Source organism: Cololabis saira, chromosome 18, assembly GCF_033807715.1.
Source record: "Cololabis saira isolate AMF1-May2022 chromosome 18, fColSai1.1, whole genome shotgun sequence".
Classification (NCBI taxonomy): Eukaryota; Metazoa; Chordata; class Actinopteri; order Beloniformes; family Belonidae; genus Cololabis; species Cololabis saira.
In genome coordinates, this window is record NC_084604.1 from 28,178,725 (window position 1) to 28,198,292 (window position 19,568).

A 19,568-nucleotide genomic window follows, 5' to 3' on the forward strand; every position below is an offset into this window, starting at 1 on the left:
AGTAGGCTCTCTGTAACATCTGCTTCCTTGTCTCCCAGGGCAACAGGCACAAGCAGATCTCAGACCGTCTCCGCGATGCTCAGAGCAAGAGGCGGATCCAGAAGGCAGAGGTGGACCTCGTCAATCAGAGGAGAGATGCACGCGTCGCTGAGATCAACACACTGCAGCTTGAGTTCGAGGTTTAAAGTTTTACTTTTACCTTTTACAATCTTTTACATATTTTCATTTTTTCATTCATTTTTTTTATTCCATATCATGGAAATAGTTCACATATGTTCCATTCCATGATGGAAAAGGGGCAAGAAGAAGAAAACCTTATATAACAAGCCCCTTTCTCAAAAGAAATAAAACAATTCATATGAAGATGGTCTGTCCGTCTGTTCAACAATCACTACTTATATAATACCAAAAAAAAAGAAATAATGAAAAAACAAAACAAAAAAAAATAAGAAAACATACACACTAACTCACCAACAATATAAAAACAAAAACAACAAAATATATTTTACCCGTTAAGTTCATATTGTCTAATTGTGTGTTCTTTATACAATTTCTTGAACTGGCGAATATTTTTACAATCCTTTAAATCAATTGTTAAGGAGTTCCATAATTTTACACCACATACTGAAATACACATTTGTTTTAAAGTGGTGCGTGCAAACGGATGTTTAAAATCAAATTTCCTCCTATGGTTCTTATCTTCTGAACTAAACACAAAAAAACGTATATTTTCAGGCAATATTCTGCTTTTTGCCTTGAACATAACCAATAAAGTCTGTAACTCAACAATATCTTTAAGTTTAATTAATCCTGCATTGATAAAGAGTCCATTGGTGTGTTCTCTTGCCTCCTTTTTATGTATGATCCGTACTGCTCTCTTCTGTAAAATAAACAAAGGCTTGATATTTGTTGTGTATGTATTCCCCCAAACCTCGACACAATAACTAAAATAAGGCAAAATAAGTGAGCAATACAAAATTCTCATTATTAATTATATAATAATATATATATATTATATTATATATAATTATCGCATATTAATTATACCCACATGTGTTGTATCATTATCTTGTGTGTGCCTCCTTGTCCACCGCAGGACTGGCAGAGGAAGCTGTCAGAGCTCGTTCCGGAGCAACAGCGACTGACTGAGAAGCTGCGAAAGATTGGCCTCAACAAACTCTCCTGTGAGTGGCAAACGCGCCTCTTCCACAGCATAACGCCGCCCCCCCCCCAAACACCCTCACGTTTCTCTGACCTCTGACTCTTGCCACGCAGCCGTGACGTTGACATCCCTCACCGGGAGCGTGACGGAGAAGAGCGTGAACTGCCGCAGACTCAAGGACCAGCTTGACATTCTGGAAAAGGAGACGACAGACAAACTGGCCCAGATGGAGCAGTACAACAAAGAGCTTAAGGTCAGTGGGCGGCCCGGACCACGTTACAGAGCGCGCTCAGTGTCTGCTTCAGAAAGGTTAACACCGTGTGGGATAAACACATGCTAAACTGTTCCTGGAACTGTTTAATGTGACCCCCGAGGGGGAGTTCAGACCACAAGTGGAGCCTCTGTGATGTTAACCATAGATTTTAGGAAACACTCGATATCTTGGGGAAATTTAAACTTAAAAGGACCTATTATGGCATCTAATACCTATTTTAAACAGGCCTTGAATGTCATAAAAACAAGCTTTTGATTGTTTTTGCTAAATAAATTAGAAATTCAGCCTCTGAGCCATGTCTTCAGCATCACATTCTCTAACCTCGTTCTCTATGAGGGATTCTTAGTGGGCGGGGAGGCTATGATAATGAGGCATGTGCTGATTGGCTGCCTGAATGACGCGATACACCGCTACGGCGGAGTTAGTTGTGGGCGTGGTTTCACGCATCGGAGGCCAACCTATGTAAATCGCATTTTGGTTACGTAACGAAAGGGAGCAGAATCTGAACGGCTCGTAGATCCACATCACACTGGACGGCTCATCCGGGCGGCTGTACAGACACTGCAGAATTTGGTTGCTTTCCTCCTTCTCTGAGTTGGCAGGCTGAGGGGAGACCACTTTATTAGTGATGCACCGATTGTTCGGTAACCGAAATTGTTCGGTAACCGAAATTGTTCGGCCGAAAATGGCAAAAAACCACTTTCGGTGTTCGGTGGAATAAGTGGGGAAAAAAACGAACAATTAATAACGGTGTTGTAAAATAAGGAAATAGACTGGCCGCTCCGTCCCGTAACGTTGCGCACTACATAAATCGTTGGCCAATCAAAAACTAACCCCATACGAATTTTACCTAACATTCACCAGGAGGTGGAACCAAAACAACATAATGCTGGGAAATTAAAAAAATTTCATTTTTTCATGTTCAATAAATATTTTCTACCTTGTAATTTTGTAAAAGATTTTTTTCTTTGAAAAGCATGCCTAAATCAAATGTATTTGATTTATGCAATGGTGAAAAAATTGGCAAAATAAATGAAAAACTGCTGAAGAACCATGTTCGGTATTGTTCGGTATTCGGCCAAGTGTTTATTATTAGTTTCGGTTTTGGCCACAAATTTTCATCTCGGTGCATCACTACACTTTATATATGTTAAAGCAAGAGAAAACCTGTTTTTCATAATAGGTCCCCTTTAGAATTATATACAAGACGTAATATCTGAGAAATATCAGTGGGAATTTGCTTTTTGGAACTTATTTTTCCATCTGACATTTACACACCAAGAGCTTGAGAGTGGATGAACACTGATAAAATTAATTAACGCAAGGAGATCGCTCCTTCCAGGCCGTCGTACCGAGGCTCTGGAACGATCTCCCGCCGTCTCTACGTTCTCTGGACTCCATTGATGGTTTTAAGAACAAACTTAAAACCCACCTGTTTCTCCAAGCTTTTAAACATTAGTAGTGAGAGGCTTGTTTTATGACCACCATGTTGATTTTATGTACTTTTATTCTAGGAGTTTTTAATCTGTATTGTCTGTTTTTTATCGTATTTTTACTTTTATTGTAATATTTTATTTTTTGTGAAGCACCTCCCCATTGTCTGTGAAAGGTGCTATATAAATAGAATTTACTAATTTATTACTAAAATATGACCTAATACAATACATTTGTAATGATGGTTAATTTCTCTGTGAATACATTTGCTAGTGTAATTTGTTGGGTTTTTTTTTGTTTCACTTAGTTTTTCAGCTTCTCTTCTTGCACTTTTTAGAGTTGTGTAAAAGTATGGCAAAGTTTTTGGTTGTATTTATGCAGAAATGCATAAAAATTCAGACGCTTTCAGCGCCGCTATATTTAGCAGACTTCATTTCTTTGTAGGCTTGTAAAAAACAGCAGTGCAGAAAACTGAGGTGACATCACTTAAAAAACAGATTGCACCAATATTCCAAAGCAGAAGCCGACGTATAGGTTTGTAGAGTTTATTTTCTCTGCTTCAGTGGAGAATCTTTATTAGATAAAACAAAAATAGGGAGTCTGATCATCAGAGCATTACTGTGAAATTTTTTTCAGCTGATCACAGTGAATCATTTTTCATCCCCAAAGGAAAGACAAGTTGTTTTTTTCTTCCTACACATTTTTACAAACTCAAACTCAAGTCGTCACATTTAGTTGTTGTGTTCCTGATTATTCAGTGCCTGATGCTGTGACTGATGTGTTTACATGCGCGATTATCATTCTGGATCTTACAACTGCAGCATCGACGGCCTGCTTTTGCTCTACGCATCTACTGCTATTTCTAAACTGCTTTTCAAGTGTCTAACCTTTTCTGTTTCCTTCTCTTTGTCTTCTTTCCTGCATAACCTGGATGTTTTTGTCTTTTCTGGTTTCTTTTACCCGTGATGCCTTCTCCTACTTGACCTTTCACTCAACTTTTTTGCATAATCCATTTCACAAATCATCTCTTCCCTGCTTTTCTCTTTTTTTTTGCCACTCATTCACATCATCTTCCTTTTTTTTGACTCCCCATCTCACCTTTCTTCATTACACTTTGTTTGTAATAGCTTGGGGAAATGGATGACTGTGTCCTCAGAAGCCTTCTGTCCCTGCTGGCCTGCCTCACCCAGCTCTTCCTTCTCATCAAGGTTATCCTCCCCTGTTTTCTTCACCATCCACTTCTCTATTATTCTTCCTTCATGTCTTCTTTTTCAGTCTCACCTTTTGCATTTCCTTTAGCCACAATCTTCAGTCTTTTTTTTAGCTTTGTATAATCTGATGAGTCTTATCTGTTTGCTCTTCTTTATGTTTCTTTGTCATTAAATTGAGCCTTGGTACCATAGTTTTTTTTTATGTTTTTCTATGTGGGATTTGCTCTAGCCTGTGTTATCTGTGTAAACAGGATGAACCCCGAGGGTAAAATGAAAAAAATACACTCACACATGCACGCACAGAAAGTGTAACCTGCAAAATTCACACAAATCTGCATGCTCCCTTGACTTGTAAGTGAATATCAGTTTTGCTGGTCTGTAAAGACTCAAACATTACTTAAAAGCCAGAATGTTGGAGCCTGGAAAGGTTTTCTTGTGTCTCCTCACACTACTTACCTCTGACTGCATCAGGAGCTGAGGGAGAAGCAGGTGAAGCAGCAGGCCGTCCTGGACGACCTGCACAGAGTCAAAGAAGAGAAACTGAGGGAGCTGGAGAGGCGCAGGGAGGAGGAGAGAGAGAGGAGGAGAAGAGAGGAAGAGGAGGCAGCCAGGTGAAGTCAGCGGCGCGTCTGAATTTTATATATATTTAATCTGTCTCTGCAGCAGGCAGCACATTATTTTTAGTTGTCCATTTCTTAGAAAATGTATTTTTTTGTCTGAAAAAGTGTGTCTTTGCTTCCAACAGACAGGCAAAGCTGGAGCAAGAGAAGAGAGAGCAGGAAAGAAGGGAGCAAGAGAGGAGGGAGAGGGAGGAAGAGGAGGCACGGCAGAGGAGGCTCCTGGAGGAGCAACGGGCCAGGCAGAGAGAGGAAGAGGAGAAGGAGGCGCAGGCTCGCCTCCGAGCAGCCCAGGAGAAAGCACAGGAAGAGGAGAGACGACGGAGAGAAGAGGAGGAGAGAAGGAAGAAGGAGCTGGAAGAGGAGAGGAAACTAAAAGAGGTGGAGGAGAAGAGGAAGAAAGAGGAGCAGGAAAGAGGAGGCGTGCAGCTGACCACATTCAGGGCGCTGTACTCCTTCGCTGCTCGGAACGCAGACGAACTGAGTATCGATGCAGATTGTCTCATTGAGGTACCACACACACACACACACACACACACACACACACACACTGCACATGATCAAGCATGTTTTATTTATATCTTTGCAGCAGTCAAAAACGTGTCTTACATTAATTGAAAAGGTTTAGGTTTAAAATGTTTTCTGCTTTGAGGAGTTACGGAAGTGAAGGATGAGGTGATTTGCAAAGCGTACAAACATTTCTTTAATTTAGGCTTTAATCAAGAGTTTAATTTAATTTCCATAATATAGTGTTACATTTTTTTTCTTTAAAGAGGAAGAAGCAATTGAAGTAAATAAAGCTTGTTAATATTGTCTGTAACAGGCAAAGCCCCACGTATGGATGTGTATGTGGACAACCCAGGTTACTGCTTGTTCCTGTTATAGTGTTCACATGTTGCACCAGGATACAGTTGATATGAGTCTAGCACAAGATTTTTACTGCGGAGTGTCAAGCATGCAGACCTGTGCAGGAGCCCTAATGATTCCTGTACTTTACTCTGACGTTTATGCACCTCAAGTTCAGGTTCCCTGAGGTTATTGGGTCATTTTGCATCCACAGCTTTTTTTGAACGCCTGCCCTAAATATTATTGAGGACAGGCGTTTGAGAGGGCATTGGCAAAAACCTCAGCTGTTGCCTCCAGGTTGAGTCCAGCCAGAATTCTGATGTGTATTTTGGGACGGTATCCTGAAATTCAACCTTTTCACAGACCCTGTCATGTTTGTTTGCAAGATGTTCCCCTGTCACTGTAACATGAGTCCAAGCATGTTTGACCCGTTTCTGTGGTTAACAGCTGCATAGATGCTCTTCGATGTCGAATTCATTTCCCTCCAAATAAAGCTTTATACACTTTTGATTCTTAAAGGAGCATGAGGCAGGATTGAGGCAGGATTTATGAAAAAAATGTGTATACGTTTTAAGTTTTCTAGTAATAATAATGTCAGATGAAGCGTTCCAAACCAAAAAGAATGAGCCCTCTAGCGTATCTCTCCATTGCCTTGAACCGGCTGAGTGCTGCAAAATGTGCTGCAATTCCGGGCCGGAATTTCCCACGCTGTCCTGCGGATGTGACGTCACATGACGCTGCATGCGCATTCTCCCCGTTCTCCCGTGCCGGCTTCACTGTTGGCTGCAGTACCCCTGACGGCCGTCGTGGCGAAGGGTGGCGATATAGAGTCTCATTTCTTAAAAGGAGCCTCATGCTCCTTTTTAAAATGTTCAAAAAAGGTTTTTTCTCTATTTATCACCTTGTTAAATGTGATTGTGTTGGATTAAAGTGTGTTTTGCATGATGCAGGTCGATGAGCACACCCTCGGTGAGCCTGGCTGGTTCTGTGGGAATTACCGTGGGAAAAGGGGCTGGTTCCCCCAGAGTTATGCAGAGAAATGTCCCACACCCTCCACCTCTGAGGCTGCACCTTCTGCGCCTGGACGGATGTCCCACCCTCCACCATCAATAAACATAAGGTACCAGAAACCTTTGAGCTTCCTTGCGTATTGTTTATCTGTGGCGGTCGCATTAAGGAGTCTAATCCAGGACAACAGCACATTTAGGTTGTTTCTATTCTTCTGATGGTTCTCTCTCTTCCCAACAGTGACCCAGGCATGAATAAAGTGGACGACGGCCCTATTCCTTCTCATTTGGATGCTTCACAGGTGGGGAAAGTTTGACCGGTTGTGTTTTTCACCTCTTGGTGACATATAACAAAAAAAAAGAAAAGCACTGATCACATGATCATTATAATCGGAAATCTCAGGTAAATTATGTTAAAACTAAGGTATCAAAGAATATTTTTGTTTTGAACAAAGTGAAACATGTTTTAGATTATAAAACAATGCGAATTTTGTATTGCTCATTTATTTTGCCCTTATTTTAGTTATTGTGTCGAAGTTTGGGGGAATACATACACAACAAATATCAAGCCTTTGTTTATTTTACAGAAGAGAGCAGTACGGATCATACATAAAAGGAGGCAAGAGAACACACCAATGGACTCTTTATCAATGCAGGATTAATTAAACTTAAAGATATTGTTGAGTTACAGACTTTATTAGTTATGTTCAAGGCAAATGGCAGAATATTGCCTGAAAATATACGTTTTATTGTGTTTAGTTCAGAAAATAAGGACCATAGGAGGAAATTTGATTTTAAACATCCGTTTGCACGAACTACTTTAAAACAAATGTGTATTTCAGTATGTGGTGTAAAATTATGGAACTCCTTAACAATTGATTTAAAGGATTGTAAAAATATTCACCAGTTCAAGAAATTGTATAAAGACAACATAATCAGACAATATGAATTTAACGGGTAAAATATCTTTTATTGTTTTTTTGTTTTTGGTGAGTTATTGTGTATGTTTTCTTATTTATTTTTATTTTTTTTGGTATTATATAAGCAGTGACTGTTGAACAGACGGACAGACCATCTTCATAATGTATTGTTTTATTTTTTTTTGAGAAAGGGGCTTGTAATATAAGGCTTTCTTCTTCTTGCCCCTTTTCGATCATGGAATGGAACATGTATGTGAGCTACCATTTCCATGATACGGAATAAATAAAATTGAAATGAAATAATAACTATTATTCCCTATAAATGTACTGCTGGGATACTGATATCTGTTGCTGTATATATCTTGGCTGCAGACTGTTTTTGGCAGGAGCAGAAGTGGGTCTTGCAGTGGTAGACTTATTGCCGGTGACACCAACACGCAGATGTACACACTCATCTTCAACAGCAGCTTGGCTGTATATTTATAGTATTACTCTACTGGGAGTTTCTTCTCTTGCCGCCTCTCTGTGGGTCACAGGAAGGCGATCGCTTCTGTCCATCTGACAGCAGATAGCATTTATGTTAGTGGGTCAGTCATTTGTAGGTTATGAATCACAGTCTAAAAGTCAGGTGAAATTCTCACGGCTGTGATATTCTAACTCGTTCCATATGGGAACATGTAAGTTAATGTGCATCTTAGCAGCAGACCTTTTGCCTTTGAGAAAAGGAAATATTTCTCCTTAAACTGATTGATTGATTGATTGATTTTTTTTTTCTCCTCTCCCAGTCTGCGGTCACTCTGCTCGCTCGGGCCGTCTCCTCCTGGTCTGCCACTTCAGAACCTCGCCCCAACCTCTCTTCAGACGCCGACGGTGTGACGTTGAGCTTCTCGCAGGGCGACGTCATCGCTGTGCTGCAGCAGAGGAGCGACTGGTGGTTGGGGCAGCTGAACGGAACGCAGGGATGGTTCCCCAAAAGTTATGTCACTTTGGAGTCAAGTGGGAGTACAGAGTACGAGACACTCATGAGCAGATGCTTGTCCCTCTGGTGTAAATTGTTAGTCCGTGTCTTTATTAATATCGTCCCTTTTTTTGTCCATTAATAGTGTGGATGCACTGGACTCTTCTGACTTTATTCCATTGGAAGGTAAACATACTTTATTTCACCTTAACAATAATTTAATAAAATGCTGTTAGTGTTAAATTTGACCTGCTATTTTAGTTACATTCACCGTAACTTGGTCTGCTATGCATCTGTCCTTACCAGAGTATGTGGCCCTGTACACGTACGAGAGCCCAGAGGCGGGGGACCTGACGTTTGTTGAGGGGGATGTTGTCATGGTGACGGATAGAGAAGGGGAGTGGTGGCGAGGATGCATTGGGGACAAGGCGGGAGTGTTTCCATCCAACTATGTGCGACCTGTCGAGCCAGAAGTGAGTCATGCTCTGTTGATAAGATGCTGTTACCACGACTAGGTTTCCTCTGTCTGAATCAAATTTGCACTGACTGGTATAAGTTGTACTTGAATAATGTGCATTAAAAAGAAAAAAAAATTGTCAATTTACTAAATTACCATACACTGTAAATATATTTTACTATTATACTCTTTTATTGTGTAAAGATGTATTATTCAAAACAGTTTAAGAATGAAGAGCCTGTTTGTGTATGTAATGACAACTTCTTATTGCATCCTTAAAATTCTTATAAACTGTGTTCGTTAATATTATACTATTATATTTAAGCTTTATTTGTTTTTCTGCAACTGCTTCGTAAATGTAGGTATCAAAGACTGGAGCTCCAGCCAAGAAACCTGGTAAGACACATATAAAGTAGGACACTTCTCAAGGAAAAAAAAGGTCATAATATGAAGTTAAAGTCTTTTTTTCTTCCTGCTTTAAATTCATTGTTGGCTGCTCGTGACTGGTGGGCAGAGATTGCTCAAGCCGTCACCACCGCAGAGCCCCAAACAGCCCATCAGCTGCGTTTGTCTCCAGGGCAACTGATTGTTGTGAAGGCCAAGAACTCCACCGGCTGGTGGCTGGGGGAACTGCAGGTCAGTCACCACGAGCCGATGAGCTGTTCAACGAAGAGAGGATCAACTCCAAAACAATTTTGTTTCCTTTTTAAATCTTTTTTTTTTTTTTTTTATAAATTATAGGAAGGAGAGAAATCTGTCATAATAAGGAACCTGATGCCTCTAGGGTCCCAACACAGTCAATTGCAAAATAATGCCCCGCATTTATGCAACAGGAAAATCAATTTCCGTCACTTATTCATTCATATTTGCTTTAAATCAACCCTTTGGACCCACTTGGATAAGATGCAGTCTCAAATGCTGTACTTGACCAGTCTTTCTAGTCTGCAGATTTAGCCGTAGTCTGTATAAAATGTTTCAATAGCAAATATGTGCCTTGATATTAAATGTCTGCCTGAGGACCAAGGTGGACTGCATTCGAAATCTCTGTGTATGCATAATTATTCTCATTATTATCCTCTTAAGAACACTTTGTTTGAGTTAAACTGATATCTTGAGTTAATTTAATAGGCATTGTCAACATACTGTGAAAGAAAAATTGTTACCGTTAGATGTGAAATAACTAAATAATTAACTTAGGCAAGGCAAGGCAAATTTATTTATATAGCACAATTCAACACAAGGTAATTCAAAGTGCTTTACATTGACATTAAAAGTAGCAAGACATAATTAGACAGTAAATAACAAATAAGATTGAAAAAATTAAGAATAAGATGATAAGAAAAGAAGTAAAATAATAAAAAGCACAAGCTGTTAAAAATAAGGGCAGTAGAATACAGCAGGTAAGTTTAGTACGCTTGAGTAAACATTAACGTTTTTAACCCTGATTTAAAGGAGCTGACAGTTGGAGCAGACCTCAGGTTAGGTCAGGTCAATGTTCTCCAATTCCAGTTCTTGAAGGCCACTGCCCTGCATGTTTTATTTGTTGCCCTGCTCCAACACACTCGATTCAAATGAATGGACAGCTATCATACGAAAAAAAATATTATTAATTTACTCTGGCAAGTTCATTGCATACAAATAAATTGAAAGATAAACCATAAGATAGAATATTTGTGAAGGGGTTGCAGATGCACCTTTGTTTCCAGTTTAGTGATTAGAGACAGTGTTTTGAAAACACAAAATCTCCAACATAACTTCACCCCATCACTTTTCTTTGAGCTAGCAAGCATTTAAGATTTGCAGGGGACTGTGATGTCACAGACCCAACTCCACATCTTGTACTTGGGAGTTGGGCAGCACAAAGCTGTGTGCCACATCTGAATAGAGGCACATTCATAGGGGGAGGAAGGTGGAGCTTGGTGGAGTGGGTGAGTCAACCCCCCTAAACCAAGCTGTCATAAGCAGAGCTGTGGAGATGCAGTTTAATACGAAATCTCTGTATTTTGTTTAAAACATATTACAGACAATTTGCTAAAACATCAGAAAGTGTACACAATGCTCAATAATACGTTTTGTCAGTTTGGTGGGTTTTTTTTAGCTGCCTGTCCAAATAAATGAAACATTGAAATCCTGTTTCTTCCCTTTTTTTTCATAAATATACAGTCAACATCTGAGCCTTGACTCAATTGTTGAAGAGTGTAATTATAAATTACGTATCACAGCTCGATATAAATTGCGGTTTACACTGCTGGGATTTTGAGGGTTCAATGCGCTGTCTGGCAAAAGTGATTTATCAACCCATGTCTCCATTTAGACTGTGAAACTGAAGCAGCTGGAGATTGATGGACTCTCTGTGGCTCTTTTTTTCTGCAGGCTCGGGGGAAAAAGCGGCAGAGAGGGTGGTTTCATTCCTCTCATGTCAAGCTCCTGGGTCCCTCCAGCAGCAAGTCCTCCCCCTCGCCTCTGCCAGGTGACAGACGCTGAACGTAGCCTACCATTACCGATCAGTTAAGATGTTTTTGAATCCTGGTAAAGATTTCAGCAGGAGCATCCCTTTTCATATATTTTTAAATGCTTTTCCTTTGGTGACAGGTGTCGACAGCAGACCAGCTGAGCACTTTTACTAAAAGTAATGGCATTGTAATGTATCTAGAGTGTGGTTTGATGATTATAATGCTACAAAAAGCAAGAATGTCCATGGTGAAGACATCTGGATGGCAGCACATATTTTACAAAAATTACATATTTTATGGCATCATAGAAGCTTCCACACGTGTGCAAGGTACCAATGTACAAATGCACACCCAAGCTATCACAGATGATGAGCTCTGCAGTGATTAAAACAGTGACTATAGTTTATGAGAATAAGGAAATGTGATTCATTACTTCACAGAACAGTTTCCCCCTTCACTTCACTCGCTGTAATAAACTTGTTTCTCCTCAATCTCAGAATCTGGAGAAATTATATTATACGTTCTACATCACACGTGAAGATTTTAGAGTGACACATAATTTATAAATGTTTGAATGCATAATCATTTTCAGGTATTTCCGTGGTACTTTTTTTTTTTTGGTACCACATAATGTTACTAACCTATTGTCAGCTCCTCTTATTAGCTGTGAAATGTTCTGTCGGAGGTGTTCTTCCTCATTACACGACCTTCCCAGTCTTTTCTTAATCTTGTTGGACCTTTTTCCCATTGGTCGGCTGACATCAAATCAAAAATCAGAACATATTTGTGTGTATTTCTATAAGCACATCTTGTCCTTGCACCGTTTTCAGTTAAACAAAGAGCTTAAATAATTCAAGATTCCCTTTTTTTTTTTTTTTCATTTTACACAGGACACTGATTGTTTTGGCAACAAAAAATGAAACAAGCTTGATGAATGATGCTTCAAGATTTCTGGAGGTTACTTACCCTGAAACATTAAGTGCATGGAGAACATTGATTATAAGAGAACATTGAGCCAATAACTCACTACCCGGCTCTCAGCTGTAACTGTTCTACTACTGCGGGGTGCAAAACCCTGTAAACTCATGTCCTGTCAATACTCTGCGTCTCTCTCTCGATCCCTCAGTGTGCCAAGTTATCGCAATGTATGACTACACTGCTGCCAATCAGGATGAGCTGAGCTTCTCCAAGGGGCAGCTGATCAACATCCTCGACAAGACCAACCCCGACTGGTGGAAAGGAGACGCTAACGGCGTCACAGGGCTGCTGCCCACCAATTATGTCAAGATGACAACAGAATCAGACCCCAGCCAGCAATGTGAGTAAACCATGCTTCATGACGTTCCCCACAGGGAGCGTAATTTTGTCGCACCATTTCAGAAGAGAAATCAATCATTCACACGCGCGGGTGAAATTACTGTGGTAATGTTGCTGGAGGGAGGAAAATAAGAGTGCAGCTCACACTGAAACGCATAAAGCACATGTGTCATGTAGTAAAACCAACTGTCGCTGTGGTTAACTTGGCTCCAGGTTCAGTAGATTCCTTATCCGTATCAGAGCTCGGAGGTGCTCATGGTAAGCTTTCAGTCGTTCATTTGGTCAATCAGTGAGGGGATGGGTGAAAATGCTTCTTAAAAGGCTTGATGCCATGCACATTTCAGTGATACATACATGAATACATAACACGTTCTTGCTTTAACAGGTGAAATATTTGCAAACAAAAGTAATCAAGCCTTTTAAGTGTCCCTAAATGAACCGCACTACCTGTTTAAAATCATTTGAAGGAATAGTTTGGCATTTTTAGTGGGAAAAAATTAGGATGGGAAAAAATCTGGGATAAAAATATTTAAGAAAAATTCAAATGTGTAAAATGTGTAAAATTAAATTAAGATAACCCCAACATTCAGTAAAAAATATAGTTTTTTTATTTGCTAAAAATGTTCAAACTGTTCCTTTCAGCACTAAAATAAATCACCTTTTAAGTCAAAATCACCTTTTTATATCAAATATATTTCTGGGAATCAAATGAATTGGTGATCCTAAATGTCCACATCCTGTTCTATAATTCAGGGGTGTGTGTTTTATTAGTATTCATCGTCTGTATGCGGTTGTTCCCAGCAGAAGATTTCTTGTTAACACGAGCAAAAAGGGTGGACGTTTAATTAGCCTGAAGTCTTCAAAGCCGCGCTCGCTGAAGACAATGAAATTTTAATTTTAACGAACACATTCTGACATACGCACAGCTTCTACACAAGTCTGTGCTTTATTAAAGAAGTAAAATGTAAGAAATTACCACCACGCTCCAGCTGCTGTGATTAGTAATAACATTTACATTTCCTGAAATGCATTATTAATGCACCTGCATGTAAGAGTCCGGCATTAATATTAAAACTATATTAACTTCTGCTATCTCTCCGTCTCTCCTCCATCTCACTCACCTCCCCCCACCTTCCCACTCCTCCACACATGCATTTTCTTTTCTCTCTCTGTAGGACAATAATCCTGGCTTTCCTCTCTGCTCCTCTTCCTCCTCCACCTCTTCTTCTTATTGTCTTTGCCCTTCTGTCTGAGCGAATTGCCCCGTCGCAACGGGAAGCCCGGCAGCCAGCGAGAACGGCCGAGCTCTGCGCTTCCCACTTCAGTTTAGGACCCTGGTGTTCCTCGCTCTCTTCTTACAATCTCTCTATTCGTTTGAACTTTTTCCTGCTCCACTTTACAGTTACCTCCTCCAAGCATTAATTTCTCACTCTAATCTCCTTCGCACTCTCCTCTCACTGTGTTTCCTTGTGTCTTTAACAAACTAATTAACCGAGAGAGCTACGCAGAGGCAGCTAAAGATGAATTTTAGAAGCTTTCATACCTCTCATGCAAAAGTGTGGAAAGTCCGGGTTTGGGAGTGATGTAGTCAAGCCAAAAATCCTTTGTATCTTTGTAAAGTTTAATTTACATCTTCTGTGGCTGAAAGTGACATAAGCAAGTGGAAAAATGTGTAAAATGTAGTGTAGGAGCAATGCTCTGTGATTTTTTTACAAATCATATTTGAGTTTTATTATCATCTCAGTATTAAAGCCTTTGTTCATGCTCAGAGCATCTCAGCTCTTATAACACCTAACAAGTTTTTGCATGTGTCCAATACAACTCCTATTCTACTGCCATCTCTGGGATATTGCAGCTGGATTGCTTCCTTTTTAATTATTCTGGTCTGTAGGTCCATCCATCCATTGTTTGAACCTATGGAGAAGAAATACTTCCTTCTTTGGAGTCCAGACTTATGCAGTCTCTTTACTCGGGGGAGATGTTGTCACCAGAATTGCTCAGATTCATAGGAGTAGCCTCGGTAGTGATCATGGACTTGTGGTCAGATCAAGGTAGAATAAGCTCATGCAACTTCAAGAAAAACTACATAACGACAATAGTGAACCTTCAAGGAGATAATGAGCAGAAGCAAACATCCAAAGAGGTCTAGATATGTGGTGATAACTAAAGAACCCCAGCTTTGTTTCTTCTCCCTGTTTTAAAACACAGAGATATTAATTTTAGCCGCCTCTAACATGAATTACAGTTTTTTGCCACTTGTTCATGTTATTTTCAAACAGAAGAAACTTTTTGATAATTTTAACTTTCGATCAAAATTGGGCAATGCTATGAATAACTTTGGGTTTAACTCTAAGAGGAAAAAAAGAGATAATTGACCTTTGATTACAAAGTATGGATTATAATAAACATCAGTGCAGACTGAAGTAATTTAGTTTTCTAAATCAAAGCTTTGAATTATTGTGATAGTGGTATTTTGACAGGGTCACTCATTCTTGCACTAACAATATGAAACTTTGCTAAAAATGGACCAATGTGAAGACTTGCTGTTGCTTACATAACCTTAACTGATGCTCGCTTGAATTTATACTAATCAAATGTGATTTTAACCATTCTATTCTTATGCACTCTTCTGTTTATTAATGCTTGCAAATTGTTAGAAAAAAAAATAGCAAAACGTGCTGTACTGAACTGTGATATCACCAGCAAAAACACAAAAGAGAAACAAAAACACGCAGACATTAGAAAACCAACAGAGTAGACTTTGAGGGAGATAAATAAATAAATACATCATCCAGTTTTGCCAAGTTTGAACCTCAAAGACTTGAACTAGCAGCTGAGTCTTCCACTGCTCTTTCACTCATTTACACCTATGCAATCATCTGGAGGGGCGCTCCAACATGAAAGGTGCTTTGTTTTTCTTTAATGTAGTGTTTCCTGGTAGCAGTGTCGCCATCGCTTGCGTTCATGCACTGCACCTACAATGTGCCTCGTTCTGTGCATTAACTGTAAATAAAACATCACAGAAGTAATAATAAAGGGAGATTTTGACATGTCTGGAGTGGGGTTTTTTTTTAAAACCGCCTGCTGGAAACAAAAGTGTGCCTTTGTGTGCCGTGCACTTGGTCGTGTGTGTCTGTTCTTGCATGCCTGCATGTGTGTTCGCATGTGCACGGATGTGTGTGTTCACCACAGGGTGTGCTGACCTGATGACGCTGGACACGATGACCCCTCAGGAGAGGAAGCGGCAGGGATACATTCATGAGCTCATCCAGACTGAGGAGACCTACGTGGATGATCTAGAGCTGGTGCTAGAGGTACAAACCTGTGGGTGTTTGTTTTGTTTTTTAATTATCTCCCTTTTTTCCCTCATATTTAATCTCATATATTTCATGTTTGTGCATGCACAGGTGTTCCACAAGCCCATGGCTGAGTCAGGTCGTCTGACGGAAGCTGAGATGGCTGTGATCTTTGTCAACTGGAGGGAGCTGATTGTCTGCAACACTAAACTGCTGAAGTAGGCCTCCCATCTTTAACATCTTCATGAACAATCCTCATTAGTTTCTACTTTGCCTAATCCTCCACTGGAACCAGAAGTTCATGTATTCCTTAAATTTAATCACCAGTTTTCCAGTTGGAAGTTGCAAAATACTACAATTTCTCAACCTGGCTTCATAGTATCGTCAACAGATTCAGGTTGTGGAGAGTAAAATAAATCTGTCCCTCCATGTTCTATGTAATACTTGTTTGTCAAAGAAAAAATGTAATGACAGTCATGAATCAATCAATCATCCCCCCAGAAATAATCACCTCTGGGTCTCGATATTGGTGAATATCATAATAAATCAGGGAAACTTTTAGTTTTATTATTATTTCAAGGGGCAATGGTGCAGTACAGGAAGGTTTTAAAGTGGTGGAAAAAAATAAAAGAAGCATATTCTTCACATGTGTGCACATAAGAACAAAGCTGCGAACCTGTTGTGCACAAGGTGTGAAACACATGAGTCATGCAGTCCAGAACCAAGTACAGTTTGTTTCAGCGGAACCCTGAGCTGGACCTTTCTAACCATATGAGCCTTTTTTTTATCATAATTTCAAGGTCTGTGATTTAATTTCATTTTTCATTTTAATTTTTTCATTTATTTGCTATAGAGGGACAATGTACATAAATATTTCCATTTATTTATTTCGATCATGTGCTCAATATGGTACACTCATTCATTGCATATCGTGTAATCATTTGGATCGAAAAGGAATAGGCTGAAGCTCTGAGTTTATAAATGCCTACCCTTTAACCTTCACATTATTATTATTTACACTTTCTATAACAAATGCTTTCTAGCATTTCCACCCAAAAAAGAAGCAAACACAAAACAAAAAATATATGTAACAACAAAGAACCAGTAAGAAAAGAAAAAAGGAAAAATAAATAATAGTCCCGATTAAAACAAGGACAAAAAGATCAGTAATTATTACGTGCATAATTCCATAATTCTCTCCCTTGCATCTTATCCTTCAATCTTGTTGGTATTTACCAATCATGGTCTGTTTTAAACTATTTTTAAACTGTATGATGTTTTTACATTGTTTAAGATTATCTGGCAAGCTATTCCACAACTTAACCCCTGTAACTGAAATACACATACTTTTAAGTGTTGTTTTAACTGTTGGTTGTTTGAGATTATGTTCTCCCCTTAACTCATATTGCCCATGTCTATCCTTAAACAGGTTTTGTATGTTGCAGGGGAATGAATTATTCTTTGGTTTGTATATTATCTGTGCCGTTTTAAATTCAACTAACTCAGTCAATTTTAATTCTATGTGTTTAATTTCCAGAACAAAACATTTGTGCGATGATAAAATCCTACATTATTTACGATTCTTATTGCTTTTTTTGCATTAGATAAATGGGTTGAAGATTGATTTTAAAAGTATTTCCCCAAATCTCCACACAGTACATCAGATACGGTAAAATTAATGAATTATAAAGTATGTATAATGTTTTTAGGTTTAATATGTGTCTAGTTTAAAAAATGTAAATGCACCCAATTGTAGCCAAAAGGCTCATTTCCATTGGCAGTCCCCCTGTCAAGGAACACAAAAACATTTCAGCAAATAGGTGTCTGTTTTTACAAATTGTTGCCTTTAATCTGATGCACAATATGTAATTTGATCATTTTAGCGAAGATAAAAGAGTCCTGGTCCTGATGGCTTCAGGGGTCAGGTTCTTAAAAACCTGGAGTCAGCAGGCAATATTCTGCTTCATTTTCCAGTCATCCTCACAACTGCATAAAGTCCCTTCTTTGGAAGGACACTGTTATTCTTCCGATCGCTGGGATAAAAACAGCTTCAGGCCAGTAGCACTAATCTCCGTGGACACAGTACAGGAGAGGTTGGACCCTCTCCCGGTCTGGCAGAGGTGCGGATGATGCACCAGGGATGCTTTACAACACAATCTTTAAACATCTTGAGGAAACCAAGTCCCTTGCTTGTCATCTTTTTGTTGACTTCTTCCCTGCTTTTAACTGTATCCAGGCACACAGTTTGGCAGACCAACTGAATAACATTCAAGCATTGGCGTTGGCCCGATTTGCAGACTGTTGGACATTGGCATTTATTTATCAGATGACCTTTCCTCTTCCGACGGATCTCCTGGGCCTGTTTCCTCTCCCCTCTTTTGTTTGTTTTACTTACAAACTAATGCCAGAGTAATTATGACAGACGCCACATGATTAAATCCACAGTTGGCTCTGCTATCGTGTTCCTCCACAGCCGCCACTAGTCGGAACCCAGTCACGTTCTAAGGGATGTTGTGGACTGGTGCAAATAATCCTTTTTAAATGTTTTAATGTGGGGAAAAAATGAAGATATGCTCTGATTTCCTGACATGGCCTGCTAGTTTACGCGACACTCGATCCACTGACTGGCTTACACTACAAGTCCCCCGAGTCTTTACTGAGCTTGGTAGATCTGCTTTTAGCTTTTCTGCACCTTCCACCTGGAACTCATTACAAAGCACTCTACAAATTAATTCACTAGTGTCTTTTGGTCATTTTAAATCCCTGATCTTAAATCTTTTAAGCACTGCTTGTATCTGTTTTAATTGATTTTATTGTTACATTATTTATTAATTGTAACTTCATATTTGTTTAATTGACTGCTCTTTTGTTGTTCTATTTTTGTCTTTGTTTTTTTTTGTTTTTTACTTTTGTATTGCTCGACGTCAGTTTAAATAAAGATATACAGTATATATTTCAAGAAACAACCCACCACATCCCCTGTCATGCTGGACGATCAGGCTGTTTAAGCTATACAGCAACACAAACACAGTACAGCAGTACTTCTGGCCCGTCATACAAAGCAGTTCAGCTCACAAGTTGTCAAACTAAGTGTCTTAACTTTAGTTCTCGTAAAGTCTGGCGGTTGCTTCATCACCTGGGAACAAGAGGCCTGTTCTAACACAGCTCTTCTAGTATGGATTTGCATGCATACGAATATTCAGTGTGTTCTTTGCTCAGAAGGGATTACCTGAAGGTTGCCAAGACGCAACAAAACAATTCAGGCCGATACCTTTATGGAAGTGAGTTGTAACAATTTTAGCACAAAAATATGGTGAAACTAACAAAGTTGCATTTTCTGTCGTTATTATTCGTGCATCTTTAGGGCCTTGCGTGTACGTAAAAAGAGCGGCGGAGATAACATGCCTGTTCAGCTGATCGGAGACCTGCTGGCGTCAGAGCTCGCGCACATGCAGCCGTACATTCGCTTCTGCTCCTGCCAGCTGAACGCTGCGGCCCTGCTGCAGAGCAGAACCCACGACCAGCCAGACTTTAAAGAGTTCCTCAAGGTACGAGAGCTGAACTTGAGTTTTGGTCAAATAATCCAAAAACAGAGGCATTGGTGCTGTGAAATGTA

The 19,568-nt window shown here is 39.6% G+C and overlaps 1 protein-coding gene across 4 annotated transcripts in view; it reads left to right on the forward strand.

Annotated features, from left to right (window-relative positions):
• The window catches only part of LOC133418604 (intersectin-2-like), a 43,591-nt gene that overhangs the window by 20,201 nt on the left and 3,822 nt on the right, over window positions 1-19,568 (forward strand). For 3 of the 4 annotated variants that reach the window (XM_061707376.1, XM_061707379.1, XM_061707377.1), the window contains 18 exons: window positions 39-179; window positions 1,097-1,184; window positions 1,276-1,415; window positions 4,553-4,692; window positions 4,827-5,208; window positions 6,495-6,664; window positions 6,793-6,853; window positions 8,257-8,480; window positions 8,575-8,615; window positions 8,736-8,902; window positions 9,249-9,282; window positions 9,401-9,522; window positions 11,260-11,356; window positions 12,466-12,657; window positions 12,870-12,914; window positions 15,849-15,970; window positions 16,064-16,170; window positions 19,317-19,500. In XM_061707376.1, the coding sequence (XP_061563360.1) occupies window positions 39-179; window positions 1,097-1,184; window positions 1,276-1,415; window positions 4,553-4,692; window positions 4,827-5,208; window positions 6,495-6,664; window positions 6,793-6,853; window positions 8,257-8,480; window positions 8,575-8,615; window positions 8,736-8,902; window positions 9,249-9,282; window positions 9,401-9,522; window positions 11,260-11,356; window positions 12,466-12,657; window positions 12,870-12,914; window positions 15,849-15,970; window positions 16,064-16,170; window positions 19,317-19,500 (2,457 nt within the window). The remainder of the gene's footprint in view (window positions 1-38; window positions 180-1,096; window positions 1,185-1,275; window positions 1,416-4,552; window positions 4,693-4,826; window positions 5,209-6,494; window positions 6,665-6,792; window positions 6,854-8,256; window positions 8,481-8,574; window positions 8,616-8,735; window positions 8,903-9,248; window positions 9,283-9,400; window positions 9,523-11,259; window positions 11,357-12,465; window positions 12,658-12,869; window positions 12,915-15,848; window positions 15,971-16,063; window positions 16,171-19,316; window positions 19,501-19,568) is intronic. The other variant, XM_061707378.1, reaches the window with a different exon arrangement.